The sequence below is a fragment of the Molothrus aeneus genome, chromosome 13 (genome assembly GCF_037042795.1).
Source record: "Molothrus aeneus isolate 106 chromosome 13, BPBGC_Maene_1.0, whole genome shotgun sequence".
Lineage (NCBI taxonomy): Eukaryota > Metazoa > Chordata > Aves > Passeriformes > Icteridae > Molothrus > Molothrus aeneus.
This window is the reverse complement of record NC_089658.1, coordinates 10701390-10716196: the sequence shown is the minus strand read 5'-3', so window position 1 is coordinate 10716196 and position 14807 is coordinate 10701390. Positions and strand designations below refer to the sequence as shown.

The window sequence follows — 14807 nt, the reverse complement described above, 5'->3', positions numbered from 1 at the left end:
TACCCAGTGGGACTTGCTGGAATACCCAAGCCTGCACTCCAGTCTCATATGTAAGCCAAATTTTTACAGAATGCTTCTCATTCATTCACCCAGGGAAAAAAAGATAGGCTTTTTGCAGTGCTTGATTGTCCTTGTAGAAAAACCTAAAGCAACATTTTTAGCTGCTTCCTTTTAGCTATGCTCATCTCCACTTGGGTGGACCCTCCCTCCACACTCACAGATCTGTTCTCCCCCTCAGCATAGAAGAATTCCACTCCATGCTGTGCCCTAGAAGCTGTGTGTGTCCAGTGAGGCTGGAAGGACTCTGGCCCAGCACGCAGTTGAGACATCCTTGTTTGGGTTTCATTTCCAGACACCGATCAAGACAGGCCCTGCCTGTCAAGCAGGCTTGGCCAGCTCTGAACAGCCTCAGCCATCTATGTCAAAACTACCTGAACTCAATCAAAGAGTCATTAACAGAGAAGCTTTTCCACAGATTTATTGCACATTCATTACAAAAATCATTGGTTCAAGTTTCCATTCTAGGGAATCACCAGGAACAAGCAGTGGCCTCTACAATATGCAGGGTCTCTACAAATAAATACTGTTGGCAAAACTAAAGAGATTTTACATAGAACTGTGTATCAAAAGCTTGTCTGTTCTTTCTCAAATAGCTTAAAAAAAGTCTTGCCAAAACAGGCCTTTAGAAACCACATAAACAGGAGCTGAGTATGTCTCTACAGCAGTAATTAGTACCAGCTACTCTTGGGTATCTGTTTCAAAAGCCTCAGAAGATGGGTTTAGCAACACTGAGCTATACCAGCACAGCATCCTTTCTTAACCTACCAGGAATGAAGGTGTTTTCAGGGCAGAAAAGGTTGTTACAGTCACTTTGTCAGACCTGCTGTAAGCAGGCCAGAGACTTTCAGTTGCTTGGTGTGCCAGTGAGCAGAGCAGCTCGTGGCCATGTGTGCCCTGCTGATGCTGGCATGGCCATGGGAACAGCAGCTCTAGGGTACAGCTCCTGTGCAGGGGATGGAAGTGGTGAGATAGCACCATTCTTTGTTTAAAAATGTACTCCTTGACTCTGGGTGCAACTTCTACCCACTGGAACATGTTTTACCCCTATCAGCCAAAAACTGAGAGCCCCACTCTTAGATACCTGAAAGAGTGTAACACACAGGTATCAGAGCAGAGGTATCAGGACATCTGAACCTCCCAACAGAGCCTCTAATGCACAAAGGCTGCTGGTGAACCCATGATTCCACTACCCACCACCAGCTTTCACCTCAAGTGTTTAAACCATAGCTGTAACCTGGCAAATACTTTCCAGTTGGTGAACTGAACTGGCAGGTCCCCAGGACTTCACAACCCTCTCACTGGACTGTGCAAGGGCAGATTTTCTGAGCCAAATGCAAGGTGCTCAGACACCCCTGCAGTGGGACTCCACAGGTACCAAACAGCTCCGTTGTTGTGCTGCCAGTGGCTGAGTACAGAGCACTCTGCTCAGGAGAATGGCCCCATGGTCAGCACCAGGCATGGCACAGGACTGCTAAGGCAGTGACAGAACTATCTGAAAGAAAGAAAGAAAAAATATGCAATAATTGGCTTCTAGGTTAAAAACAGTAAGGGAAATGAGGTTGTATGTTTCTCTTTAATAAAAGCTTCACCTGTTAGCACTAAACCAAGCTTTTCCTCTCTTCGGAATCCAAACCCCATCACTTAAATATTTATACAGCAAAGAAAACTTAACAATGTGTGTTTCTTAGAACCAGCTGTTGCTCTGAACAATCTCTATATAAATCCTTTACAGGGAGGCCACCACTTCCTCTACAAAGGTCTACTAAGCTCTAAGTTTATACCTGCATGTCTCTGTATTCAGTTTATTCACCAGGTGTATTCAGTTTATTCACCAGGTGTATTCAGTTTATTTGAACTCTGAGTATAGCACTCACCTTGGACAACTGTGGTGATCTGAGATCTATTTCTCTGCATTGAAAGGTATCTCAGATAAGGCAAAACCAGTTCTTATCTCTGGCCTGTATACAGGAACTCTGGCTGAACTACACCATGTGTTAGGGCAACAGTCAGTTAAAAATGAGTTGTCTTTATCTCTAACATTATGTGCTGCGAGCTGCATTTTTCCAGGTATCTGTTTGGTCTATTTCCTCCTTGTTCCTTTTCCTTATGGGCATTTACTGGCACACAGTAAAATCCATCCTCTGCAAAGGACAGAAGCTCATGCCTAAAGCTCTGGTTTTGGCCAGCTGAAGCCCACAGGCAGTCCTTATGTGCAGCAGTGATCCATGCATCCCTGCAGGACTTGCAGCATCAGGAAGTGCCAAAGGACAGGACACCCCCAACCATCCTCCCCCAGCAGTTAACTGGGGACTTTGCCAGGGCTGCCCAAACCCCTTCAGGCCAGAAGGATCCCTTTCCCCAATTCCCAGTGATTTCAAAATCACGTTGTTGCCACTGGAGGGCATCACGTGAAGCCCTTTCAGAAGGCCACACTGGTCTCACACGGGTTTCTGAGGCTGAAACAGTTTTTAAACCAGTTACCGTAATCCACGGCATGTCCAGTGTCCCTCCTCACCCAGTGCTGGAGCCGGGAACAAAGGGCCTGTGAGCAATTAAACAGGTGATACATGTCAAAAGCACAAATACAAGAGTCAATGCAATAGCTGGAATACATTTAAAACAAACACATCCAACCTTTCACTACAGAAACACATGACTTTTAACCTGCTCTCTCTCACTGCCATTAAAACATTGTGGGTAGATCAAGTAGGTCCTGACTTTTATCTCACAGACAGGCCCTGTTCTCCCACCATTTAATTTAGGAGGATAGTATCAGTGGAGTCAATATAGTGCCACTGGCTCCACTTTCTTAGTCCTCCAGATGAATCTCCACAAGAAACTCCTGAAAAGCCTCAAACCACGCTGCACCCTCCTAAAGTAGACAGCAGAGCCTAACCAGGAAGGCAATTCCCTATTCCTGTCTTCAAACCCAGTTGAATCTTTTTACTGTTCACCTCTGTTTCCCAATATCATTCATTAGCAGCACACAGCAAAGCAACCAGGGACCGTGCAAAGGTGAGGCTTTGCTTCCTGCTCACACTTTACTGCAATCCTGGGCCAGTCCAAAACACAACACTGCCTTTTATTGCATTTTCTCTCCATCACGTTCATGGTGGTGTGCTCAGTTGTCAATATATACTGGGACTCAGCTTACCCACCTTACTTAAACCTTTTCCAAACAAGCTTACTTTTCAAGTTTTACTTGCTCTGGTGGAAGCGATACTGAGAAAACTGCTTCACAAAATGGCTGTAAGGGGCTGCATCCTCTGCCAAAAGGGTGCTCACCCCACAGCTAAATAAAAGCTAGATAAAATCCAGACACCAAGCTATGGCTTGAAGAGCCCCAGAAAGGCTGCACTAGTGGGTCCCGGGCTACCTCACTAAACCACCACCACCACGAGCAGCCCGTCCCGGGCGGCAGCAGGCCCGGCGGGCAGCGCTTACCTGGGCCCCGGGCGGGAGCGCCTCTTCACGGGCCCCGCGCCGGCTACGGCCCGGGGCTCCCCGCGGGACGGGCATCACGGCGGCAGCTCCCGCAAGGGACACGGGGCTCACGGACAGAGCCGCGGGCAGCCCGGGCCTCGGCGCCATGGCACAGGAGCCGCTCCGGCCGCATGGCCACGGGGCCTTTCCGTGTGCGAGAGAGCGCGGGAGGCCGTGCCCGAGCTCCGCCGCTCTCCCGCTGCCTGCCGGCCGGCCGCACCCGGGCACCTGAGCCCGCCGCGGGAGGAGCAGGAGCGGGGCCGGGGCCCCGCCGCCATGAGCTCCCCCACCTCTCCTCGTGGCGCCGCCATTTCCCGCAGCGGGCGCTGCTCCGTCGGAGCGCCCTAACAGAGGGCGGGGAGAGGGCGGGCGCTGCCTACCTGCCTTCCTCACTTCCTTCCTTCCTCTCCTTCTTCCCTTCCCTGTCCGTGCCGAGACAGCGCCTCGGACGGGGAGAGACCGCTCGAAGTTCCCCCCTGGAGTGCGCGCTCTGTTCCCGCAGCCCCGGCCTCACTAACGCAGCCTTTTCCCGAGACATTACGGACCGAGCCGAGCTCACCACGCTCGGCACCCACCTGAGCCCTACCTGCCCTGGGCTGGGCCATGGAGCGGCTTCCCCAGCGATGGCTCCATCCACACACAGCTGAATTGTTGCCTGCAGCAGCCACCATCCCGTGCAGCACCTGCTGTGCTTGTCCACCTTCATTCCTTCCCATTACATGTGCTTGATCCTGCAGAGTGAAGCACGAGAATGACACCCGCTGCTAGCACAACCCTGGCCACACTGAGGGAGAGCCACCAGCTCTCAGCAGCTCCTGGGTCTCCAGGATTGGGGCCGGACAAAGCTGCTGTTTCTCACCCCTGAGGTGGGTGTTCCACAGCTCCCAAATCACCTGCACGGCGCCCTCATCCACGCTGGACGGGGCCCAAAGTAGCATGTGAACTCCCTTGCCTTGGAGGGATTTTGCAGCCAGTCGAACACTCAAGTTTTCTGTCAATCTCTAAACAAAATCCCTTTAACATTCCCTTTCTGATATTGGAAAGTGAATCATCAGGTGGTGCCTGGGCCCCCCCAACACCTCCTGCCTTGTGCCCCTGTGCTGAGGTGAAAGCTGCAGCCAGGCTGCTGTAATAGAACTATGTCTTGTGCCTGTGCAGTGACAGTCAGATGTATTTCATGGTCTGTATAATAAAATGCTTGATGAAGTAAACATTTTGCCTCCCATACATGGATGCATGTAGTTTACAGTGAGGATTTATTAAGCTGAAAATTTCTGACCATGCCCAAAGAGATGGCTTATATTGACATACGGGAAAGGACATTAAGAAACAGTCTGACTTCCTCACAGCCTGTCCAACAGAAAAAAGTGCCTTTGTTTCTGGTGGAGAATTTAAAATTCAGCATCATCATTGTTACAACCTATTCTCTTGCTTTGCATTTCTCTGTGCACTAACCTTAAGAGTTCATATCTGGCTCTTAAGGGTTCAACCAAAAGGCCAAAGGATAGACAAAAATGTAAACACCTATATAAATAGCTGTTTAAATTAGAAACTGATGGTTTGGTTTTGTTTGTTTGGTGGGTTTTTTTGTTGGTGGTGTTTTTTGTGGTTTTGTTTTGTTTTTGTTTTGCTGCAAATGGAAAAGCAGCCATTGGCTTTTGGGCTGTGCTGTCTCAGTCCCTGAGCAGGGTTTTGCACATTACAAATATCTCATGACTGGGTCAGCACAGTGGCAAGCAGTGAGAGCAGGCCTGTGTGGGGCTCTCTGTCTCTCTCTGCTTGCAGCACAAGAAGAAAATCTAAGCTCAGGATGCATCTGATCAGAAGAGGTGGAAGTAGGTCTGAACTTTGCTCAGCCACAGAACTGTGGCATTTCAGGTACACACTATAGTAATGTGACCATATATTTGCAACCAGGCTTAGGACAGATTTTCTTCAGAAAGACAAAATAATCTAAGTGGATCCATGGGTAAGAAGTAACACCCATGAAGCAGATTATGAACAGAGCTAAGCCAATGGAAGTAAATATAACTTCACCAAATTCAATGCATTGGGAAGGACTTTTAAGTCCCAAAGTGGGGCTACTGGTAGGCAGATGGAAGAAATCAAGCCCCAAATCCAAAGTCCCTTTTTTCAGACCACCTTCTACAAACACAATTAACTCTTGTTACAACAAAACAACACAAATATCACTTTGCTAATACCTACTGAGCCAGACTTAAATGTGTCACTGATATTTACTTAACAAACATTGTTACGTATGTACTCTGCTGTGTTCAAAGAACACTTGTTTATTTAGAACAGCTTATTTTAAAACAAGGCTTTGGGTTGTTTGTTTTGTTGTTGGGGTTTCTGTGTTGTTTTTGGTTGGATGGTAGGTTGGTGGTTTGGCTCTTTTTTGTTCCTGGCACGATAGAGCAGCTAAAACTTTGTGCTTTCTGACCTTGCCTTATCGGAGATCTGTTCTAACAGGGGACAGCACATCGGCACTGAGTCTGCTAGCGTAGATTTTGAGGGGCTGGGAGAGGCCGCTACTTTTAGGGCTTGGTTGTCAGGTGAAGAGCACTTCACTCTGCTCTCACAATGTCCTGACAACTGTCTGTATGCCAGCAATTGCAGTCTTTCTCCCTCATTAACCCCAAAAGCCATGTCTGATGTTACCCACCGTTCCCAGCCCAGCCCCAGAGGGGTGGCTGGACGACTCCCCTGCTCCTGAGTGCTCCCGTTCGCGCTGTGTCCTTGCAGTCTGCATTACTTACAGTCAGCACAGTGTGAAACAGCCGGCACTGCCCGGTATCGGAGTGTGAAACAGCCGCAGTGCCCGGTTAGCAGAGTGTGAAACAGCTGCACTGCCCTATAACAGAGTGTGAAACAGCCGCACAGCCTGGTAATGGAGTGAAACAGCCGGCACTGCCCGGTAACAGAGTGTGAAACAGCCGGCACTGCCTGGTAAGCACAGTGTCAAACAGCCGGCACTGCCTGGTAAGCACAGTGTGGAACAGCCGGCACTGCCTGGTTAGCACAGTGTCAAACAGCTGCCACTGCCTGGTAAGCACAGTGTCAAACAGCCGCACTGCCTGGTAAGCACAGTGTGGAACAGCCGGCACTGCCTGGTTAGCACAGTGTCAAACAGCCGCACTGCCTGGTAAGCACAGTGTGGAACAGCCGCACTGCCTGGTAAGCACAGTGTCAAACAGCCAGCACTGCCTGGTTAGCACAGTGTGGAACAGCCGCACCGCCCGGCGTGGGGACAGCGCTGTGACTCAGTGCCCACCGATGGCATTCGGCTCTCCCGCGAGTCTCACCGAGCCTGGCACACAGTGCGGTGGGAGGACGAAGCTCTGCCATCTCAGGAGCTCTGACCAGTATCTGTGAAAAACACCAGAGGCAAACCTTTATGAAAGCACCTGCTTTCTACATTTCTCTTCCCATTTTTTGGCGGGATTCTCACCAGAGCCCTCAGCAGCAGGCAGGCAGCCCCACGACTAGGCCAGGGATTGCTCTGGGGTGGATGCCCACAAGCCCCAATGCTTCCTTGCAGCTCCTTTCCCCCACCTGTGAAAGGGCTCTGTGGGTCTGCTTGTAAAGCTCAGGGATCTGTAAAGGAGAAATTTCATTTTCTGTGTAGAATAATATTACAAGCAAATTAACTTTTGAGTTGTTTTTTGGTTTTTTTAAGGAAAAAAAAGAGACGGTTCTTTCTGGAGGTAAAATTTTATGCAGCAAATGCCAAGAAAATCTTATCAAACATATTCATTTTATCTTTAGGCTGAAGACAAAGCCATACCTCCTCCCCCGAGCTAGGGAGCTACAGGATCACCGGATTGACGTCATTCTCCTTGGTGATAAAACATGCTGCATGCTGAACTTGGCATTCAGCATGCTCAGGTTGAGCTAAGAGCTAATGTAATGAACTCTGGGGAAGGATTTACATCAAATACCACTCTAGAATATTAAATACAGACAAGACCAACTTCTCACTTGAATAATTACTCACTGGCTGAATTCCTCCTTTTGTTTCAAGGAGGAATCACCTTTCTCACTTCCTTTTGAAAATTGTATGCATTGGTGCACTGTTTCACTACCTCTGTAATAAAAGGATGAAGTGATTTCTGTTAAGTACCACGGGCTGAAGTAAGATGAGTTTCAGCTCTAGCAATGACTCTTGCCACTCGATGGGGGGAGCAAGCAAACCGAGAAAAGGCAGATTGAAATTTCAACAAGTGTCCCCAGCTGCTTGTGCTTGCTAACATAACCTCAAAGGCAGAGGTGCCTGGGAACACTCCTGACTTCACTTTGCATGTGGGAGTACAGTACCAAAGCTTTGCACACATATTCCCACTGCCCCAGCAGCACTGCAGTACTCACAAGCTATTTCAGTTAACTGTGTTTGTATTCTCCTTCTGCCTGTGCATACCAATGTAAGGCTTTCAGCCATTATAAGATATTTCTCCAGGCTAATTTTGAGCCAGAAAGAAAAAGATTCTCTTGTGGTAATAGCTGTAGTAAGCAGCAAGAGTCAGTTTGAAAGACAGGCTTTAGTCCCAGCATTATGGCTGTGTGTTTGAGGGAGATGTTCAGCCAGTGGAAGTTAAAGCAAAGACTCCTAGCACATGAAAGAAAAACGGAAGCAAAGAAGCTAGAAGAAAGGGGAAAAGTGGAACATGAGAAGACCAAAAGACTGGCCTAACACTCACTGTTAAACCACAGGCAGGGCTTGAAGATCCAGGACTTCAAAGATATTTAGAAGCCTCAAAGCTACTTTACTTAGTGGCTCTGGGTTCCCTGGCCTTTCCTAACTCAGTTGCCTTGCTTGCTAAAGAGACAACTGCCATTGCTTCACAGGGTTTGCAGAGCTTAGTCCACTGAGGATTGCATGGGAAATGTTGGAGGAGAGTCTTAAAGATGTTGAACAAGTGGAAAAAAGGAAAACATGAGACACTCTTCCTAAGTAACATTCAAAGCAGGCACCAAGAGAAGGCATTCAGTGGAGTTGAGCCACAGCTCTTTGTTCACAGAGCCAAAGCTTCAGCAAAAAACAGCTGAAACACCTGGACATCCCCTTTGTTCTGAACCAGCAGCACAGGGCTGCACAGGGACATAGCAACAATCTGAAAGCTTGTTTTCTGCATCTAAACATCATGTCAGGACAAAGTGCACTCCATCCTGCTATCATTTAACAGCACCCCTGGGACCCCTGCACCTTGGAGGCATGATGTCACACATGAGCAGAGAGATTATTTGTTTTGAAGCTTGTGAATAGCTCTGAGACTTCATTTCAAAGCACTCCTTGCAGAGTCATGACTCAAACCCTTCTGGTCTCACTGAAGGGCACAACTGACTACTGTGCTGTTTCTCAGCACCCAGCCGGTGATTATTAGATATCTATTACCCTTTCTTCTCTTTCATGCAGGAATGTCTTTGCCATTGCTCAATTCCTTCATGTTCAAGACACATTTTTAAAAATGCTTTATCAATGATTCCTCTACTGAGACAAGCAGAAACACCCAGACAAAAAGGCACTGCAACAAAAAACAAGGCATTCATTCAATTTCAGGAGATTTAAAATTTATATATCAAATTATTTATATAGCCATTGGGTAAACTGCAGGATGAAAACCATCTTCAGACTTGTGATAAGGTAGCTGTGCATACCACCTGGTTTCTCTTTTTGTCAGAATAAGCAATCATTACTCCAAATTTTGTACAAGGGAAAAAGACATTCACCTAGGACAATTTGCTGAAAAGACAATATTTTTTTTACCAGATCATAATCTTTCAGATTCACTTGGAAGCATCTACAGTGATACCCAGGTTTAAAAGCAGGATTACCTGATAGAAAATATGCAGCATGGAAAATACAGCCATTCATTCTGTCATTTAATGCTGAATTGTTGAACCTTATTAAGTTCTAAAACACAAAGCTTTTTACTAAAGCCCTGGAGGTGCATAAAGGACCTCTCCTTCATCATGTCTACATTGGAATTTACTCTTGTATTAGCATTAAAGCAAGAACAAATGAAAAGTGCAGACACTACATAAGACTGCCAGCCTAACTGAAATTGGGAACACTTCAGTCACACTCAGTTTATTCCAGTGTTCTCCCTTCCATGGTGAAGGACCATCAGTAAAGCCATTTCTGTCCCCAGGAAGTTCCACCACTGAGTGACAGTTCAAAAAGCTGGAAAGGGTTCAGAGCACAGGGCATGTGATGTTGCTGTGTAATCTTGGAGAATAAAGGAAGGGAATCTGGAATGGCTAAAGCATGTGCAATGGGAGGAAAGACATCTGCATCCTGGAGCAGTGAATATCAGGTTAGAGCTATCAGTGCTCCACAGCAAGGCCCTTCATGCTCATGGAATCATCCCCTCAGAACAGGCACAGCCTCACAGTGCACAGAAGGCTTCAGAGGTGTGGCTTGGACAGAGAAGCTCAGTGGGAAGAAAGTAAAGATCAGGCATCATGGTTCCAGATTTTAATTATAATCTGACCTTGGCAAATTTAGATGGACAGGAGAGTGAACAAAGCTGCAGTGGCTGGAAATCAGTGTTTTATGTTAAGTGAAATTATTGTACGCCAATATGGACATAAATCTGGCTTACAGAGAGGGTTAATTAGCACAGTTCTACAGTCCAAGTAATGGAAATAAAGATGCAGTGTGAATTTCAGGGAATTAATCATATTGATCACATCTTTTCAGTGATGATGCATCAGGCACTTTTATAGCAGATGAAATTAACTGCTTTTTACCATATATTAATATAACCCAGAATATTGACTATGCTTATGAAGAAATATTTTTTCTGGGCAGTTTAATATCTTTATTGAGGATCTGCATGAGGGGATCAAGTGCACCCTCCTCAGTTTGCAAATGTAGCCAGGTGGGGATCAGTCTCTCCTCCCAAGAAACAAGTGATAGGACAAGAGGAAATGGCCTCAAGTTGCACCAGGGGAAGTTTAGATTGGATATTAGGAAAATTTTTCATAATTCAAGGGTTGTCAAGCACTGGAACAGGCTGCCCAGGGCAGTGGTGGAGTCACCATCCCTGAAGGGATTTAAAACAATGTGTAGATGTGGCACTTGGGGACATGGTTTAGTGGTGGATTTGGCAATGCTGCAGGAATGGTTGGACTCCATAATCTTAAAGGTCTTTTCCAGTCTAAATTATTCCATGATTTTTACCTGCAAACAAGTCTCTAGGCCCACATGCTCATGCCCACACTTCCTCTCCCGTCCTCATTGCAGCAGATAAGCAGAGGGAGACACTGATGGTGTGATGCAGTTTTCCCCTAATGGAGACACAGGAGCCTGTAAGGAACAGAAGAGATTATTACCAGGTAGAAAATTACAGCTGGTTACAATAGATGCAATGTAGGGAAATACAATGTGATATTGCCAGGAAAACTGTCAGCCAACTCTCCCTCTCCTTGCAAGTTCCCTGTGAAAACAGGATACTTGTTTTATTGAGCCTTCAATGAAAAGATATTTGCTCCTTCAGCTTTGATTGTAGAACCTCTGGAAGACTGACCAGAGAAGCTTCTGTCCTACTGCTGTCAGTGAGACAGTGGCACAGTCTGGGCACCCTTCACAGGATCTGAGCCCCCTGGCTTAGGCAACATGCCCACAACAATGAACTACACGGAATTACGAAAAGAGAATTCCCTGCCCCAATAGCATATAACTGAATTTTGAGTAGGTAAAGAGACCACACAAGGGCAGAAGGGCATGACACTAACAGGAACAAATGGTGATAGCCCATCTGTCTCCCTGGCTTGGAGAGGAAGGAGAAACAGAAGCAGGTAACACCTGGAGAGGTCACCTCTTCCTTTCTTACCTTAAGGCTGCTACTGCAGTCCCTGAACTGCTCCATCATGCACCTCTCTCCAGCTTCTGCATCTTCAGAAATGGTTCAAAATGTCTCTAAAGTCAATTCCTCTGCAGGAACGACAGTCAGCAGCCCTTTCAGTGCCTTTGGATGCCTTTCTGTTGACTGGGAAGGCTGACAGGATACTCCTTGAGTCCTCCAGTGGAACACAGTGTGGCACTGCGTGGAGCTGCAAAGAGGCTTGTCCAAGGGTACACAAGGATCTGAGGGGTTTGCCAAGGGCAGGCCACAAACACAGGGGCTTGCCAGCTACACCTTTCATCACCCTCATGCCATTCAACCCCCTCAACTTTTCCCTTCCCCAGACAAAAAGTATCTTAGTTATTTTTAAAAGAATTTCATGTGTTTGTTAGTCTGCAAACTGCAAAGTGCATATACATTTCAAATGAAATGGGTAGGACTTGACACTTCTTAAAATATACATTTTATTATTTTCTGGTAGTTGCTATGAAGGTTTCATTCAAATTGTGAAGGTACACAGCCTTTACAAACTTCTTGAGTTGAAGGTTTGTGTTGGTGGCTTTATGTTCTTTTTCTTTTTCGGCAGAGGAAAATATATTGGCTATAAAATGTTGAAATTCATTAGATGCTTAGTATCACCTCTTCATATATGCTGTGGAATGCTTTGTAGAAATACTATATAAAATAAGGCAGACTTTAACAGGGAGTTCAGTCATAAAATGTCATGGGAGAAAACAAAGAGTTCCAACACATTATTATTTTTGTAGCCAAGAGAAGTTCAGGTGGTCCTCACTGGTTTGTGGGAGAACTACTGCAGTTCTGGTGCTCAGACAGTATACAGTTCTTGTTTATTCTACTATTCTCAAGTGAGACCTTTTTAATAAAACTTATTTTAATTAACATAAATCAGACAATATTTAAACATACACATCTATCCTTACAGTGCAATAAAAATGTATCATTGTATAGTATTTTGTATTTGCATTATGAAAATAAAAGGTCTGTACATCAATTAAATGTATATTAATGAGTATGAATCATGTAAATTTATAATGCATCTAAAGTTGGCTTTGGCTTTTAAGTATTTATAAATTCATAGAAAATATTGAACATCTAACAAAATAAATAAAACATAACATTTTAATCATAGATGCTAACGATCAACCTCAAAAATTCTTGTGTTATTTTTTACATTTGCTACTAAATTTCTTAAGGAGAACTCACTTTCAGTAGTGCTCAGAAGTGAATGATTGCACCTTCTGTGATGTGAAAAAATACAGTACATCTATTTTTCATAGATCAAAAAATTCTTTCATAGACAGTTGCATTTTAAATGTCTGATTGTTCTACATAGCTGTCTGAAGTGCTTATAAAAAGCATGTAGCTTTCTCATAAAAGCTGTGAGTCTCTATTAATAGATAAACTTCTAGTGAATGTCCTTTTTATGAGGATTCTCTTCAAGGTCTTCCAGCTTCACATGCTGGTATGAAGGTATCACAGAAGTATGTTCGTAATAAACCCTCTTCAGTACAAGTACTGCAGCAATCCAGTGTAATTCCATTTGGTGGGCTTATTTCATCCAAGTCCACACATGGGACTTTGGGAAGTCAACTGCTGACCTCTTGTTCTCTTGAATGTGAAAGTTCCCCAAGTGCATGGGCTAGCTTTACTGTAATACTGAAGAGACCAAAACAAATCTGAATTCACACAGAAAAAAGTGAGCTTGAATAAATATGCATCTGGCTAGTGAATGACACACCATGGTCTAACTGCTATTCTGGTGGTGGTCGGAGGACTCGCAGGTTCCTTCCATCCAGTCCTTTCCAGTATTTAATGTTATTATTCAGATGCTCCATCAGATTTGGCAGGTCGGCAAATGCTAGGGAAGGAAGGACAGAAAGTATTGAGCCTGCAGAACCGAAACAGTCACAGATTCTGTCTGCTTAAGTATCACTTGAAATGTCCGGGCAACTGTGTTAAGTAGAAAAGCTTAAATCTGTCATACTGAGGCTTGCAATAGTTTTGGCTGTAAAGCTCTCAGCACTTATGTAGCACTGGGGCCACTGAGAACTGTTCTGTAAATCTACTTAATACTGGTATTGTGAGTCCCAGCAAAGGAACACAGTTTTCCAGGAGGGGCATAGCTAATTATGGTTGTAATTATCCTGCCCTCATCAAACCTCAGTCACATGTCATGATCTGGCATTCAGGGGAGTCACATTTCTGACCACTTTTACCATGGAGGCAGCACTTGGAAGGAAACAGCTGCTCCCCCAGGCAGTTTCCAGACAGCAGAAATTTGCCTTGAAGAATAACCAATATTAACATGGTCAAAATGACTGTGCTCAAAGAGCTATCAAAGAGAATGTGTTCTGTTCTCTGTTTACAGAGAAGCAAGTTTAAGAAGTTAAAGATTGCCTGAATCTAGTATATTATAGGCAAGCCATGAGAACTGCTTGTAGCCATACTTATAAGCAATAATGAAGTTATTAATCTTACTTGAACTGCAGGAATCTTCCCTTTTCTCTCCCTTTATTTAGGAGCCATAAAAAAGAAATTTTGTATCACAGCAGCTTCAAATGTTCACAAATTGTTCACATCAGGAAACAGCAGAGTTTTGCTTACCATCCCAGGCATCAAACATATCAATAATGAAGTAATCAATGAATGATAATTGGGATTTGGGGATGCTGCAAGTATTTCTGTCAAAAACTGGCATCACAACAGGTAAACCTTGTCTCCTTTCTTCATCAGTCTGCAAAAAACATTAGTGATTATTCATCTAAGACACATTCTGTTAATGGGCTTCTTTTAGCAGCAGATTGTTTGGCACTGACTATAGCATGCATCTGCTAAATCAGAGGAGGAACCTGAATAAATCTGAAGCAGCAGCAACTTAATCTTGGGCACCTAGTTGTTCAGTTTCAGCAAAAGAGCAGACAAATAGTGCCTTCCAGTGTTTCCCACAAAGGGATATATTTAGCTTCTGTATCTGCACACAAGCTGACCCTAAGTAACTTGGCACACTACCAAGTTATGACTGCTTTGGACCTAAGAGCTGCTCAACCATTGTCAGTCTCTGATGGAGGCAGTGATCTGTCCCCCTCAGACATGGCAAAATACCTTTTGCATTCCCTTCCCCCTTGCTTGGGGTGCCAGGTTCCAACTGCAGTGTTTGGTATATAATCTGTAATAACGACTGCCCTCTCCTTTTCCACATCTTCCTAAAACTCCTCCTCAGCACAGTGTGCTGAGGGCTTACAGCATTTCTTGGAGTAAGTGCTGCTCCCATCCAAACACTAGAACCTGACGATCCTATTCCAGAGGCAAAGCCAGGATGTGGGTACAGAAGACATTCTTGCTCTGTCTTATGGGAGTGCATTTGCGGACAAGGCTCAAAAAGCCCAGTTCCAAACT

General features: G+C 45.3%; 1 protein-coding gene and 1 non-coding gene across 4 annotated transcripts in view; both read right to left on the bottom strand.

Moving 5' to 3' along the window:
- Nucleotides 1-463: 463 nt before the first annotated feature.
- The window catches only part of PDE8A (phosphodiesterase 8A), a 126426-nt gene continuing 112082 nt past the window's right edge, over nucleotides 464-14807 (bottom strand). Inside the window, exons 21-27 of one of the 3 annotated variants that reach the window (XM_066558443.1) lie at nucleotides 14016-14145; nucleotides 11379-13269; nucleotides 10727-10852; nucleotides 6849-6912; nucleotides 4130-4274; nucleotides 2542-2602; nucleotides 464-1552 (exon numbers count right to left, since the gene is read on the bottom strand). In XM_066558443.1, the coding sequence (XP_066414540.1) occupies nucleotides 13163-13269; nucleotides 14016-14145 (237 nt within the window). In that variant the 3' untranslated portion in view covers nucleotides 464-1552; nucleotides 2542-2602; nucleotides 4130-4274; ... (1 more) ...; nucleotides 10727-10852; nucleotides 11379-13162. Of the gene's footprint in view, nucleotides 1553-2541; nucleotides 2603-4118; nucleotides 4275-6848; nucleotides 6913-10726; nucleotides 10853-11378; nucleotides 13270-14015; nucleotides 14146-14807 lie in introns of all 3 variants that reach the window. The other 2 variants (XM_066558446.1, XM_066558444.1) reach the window with 2 other exon arrangements.
- Nucleotides 2750-2881, bottom strand: LOC136562392 (small Cajal body-specific RNA 15). The gene has a single exon (XR_010784509.1). It is a non-coding gene; the product is annotated as a small Cajal body-specific RNA 15 (non-coding RNA).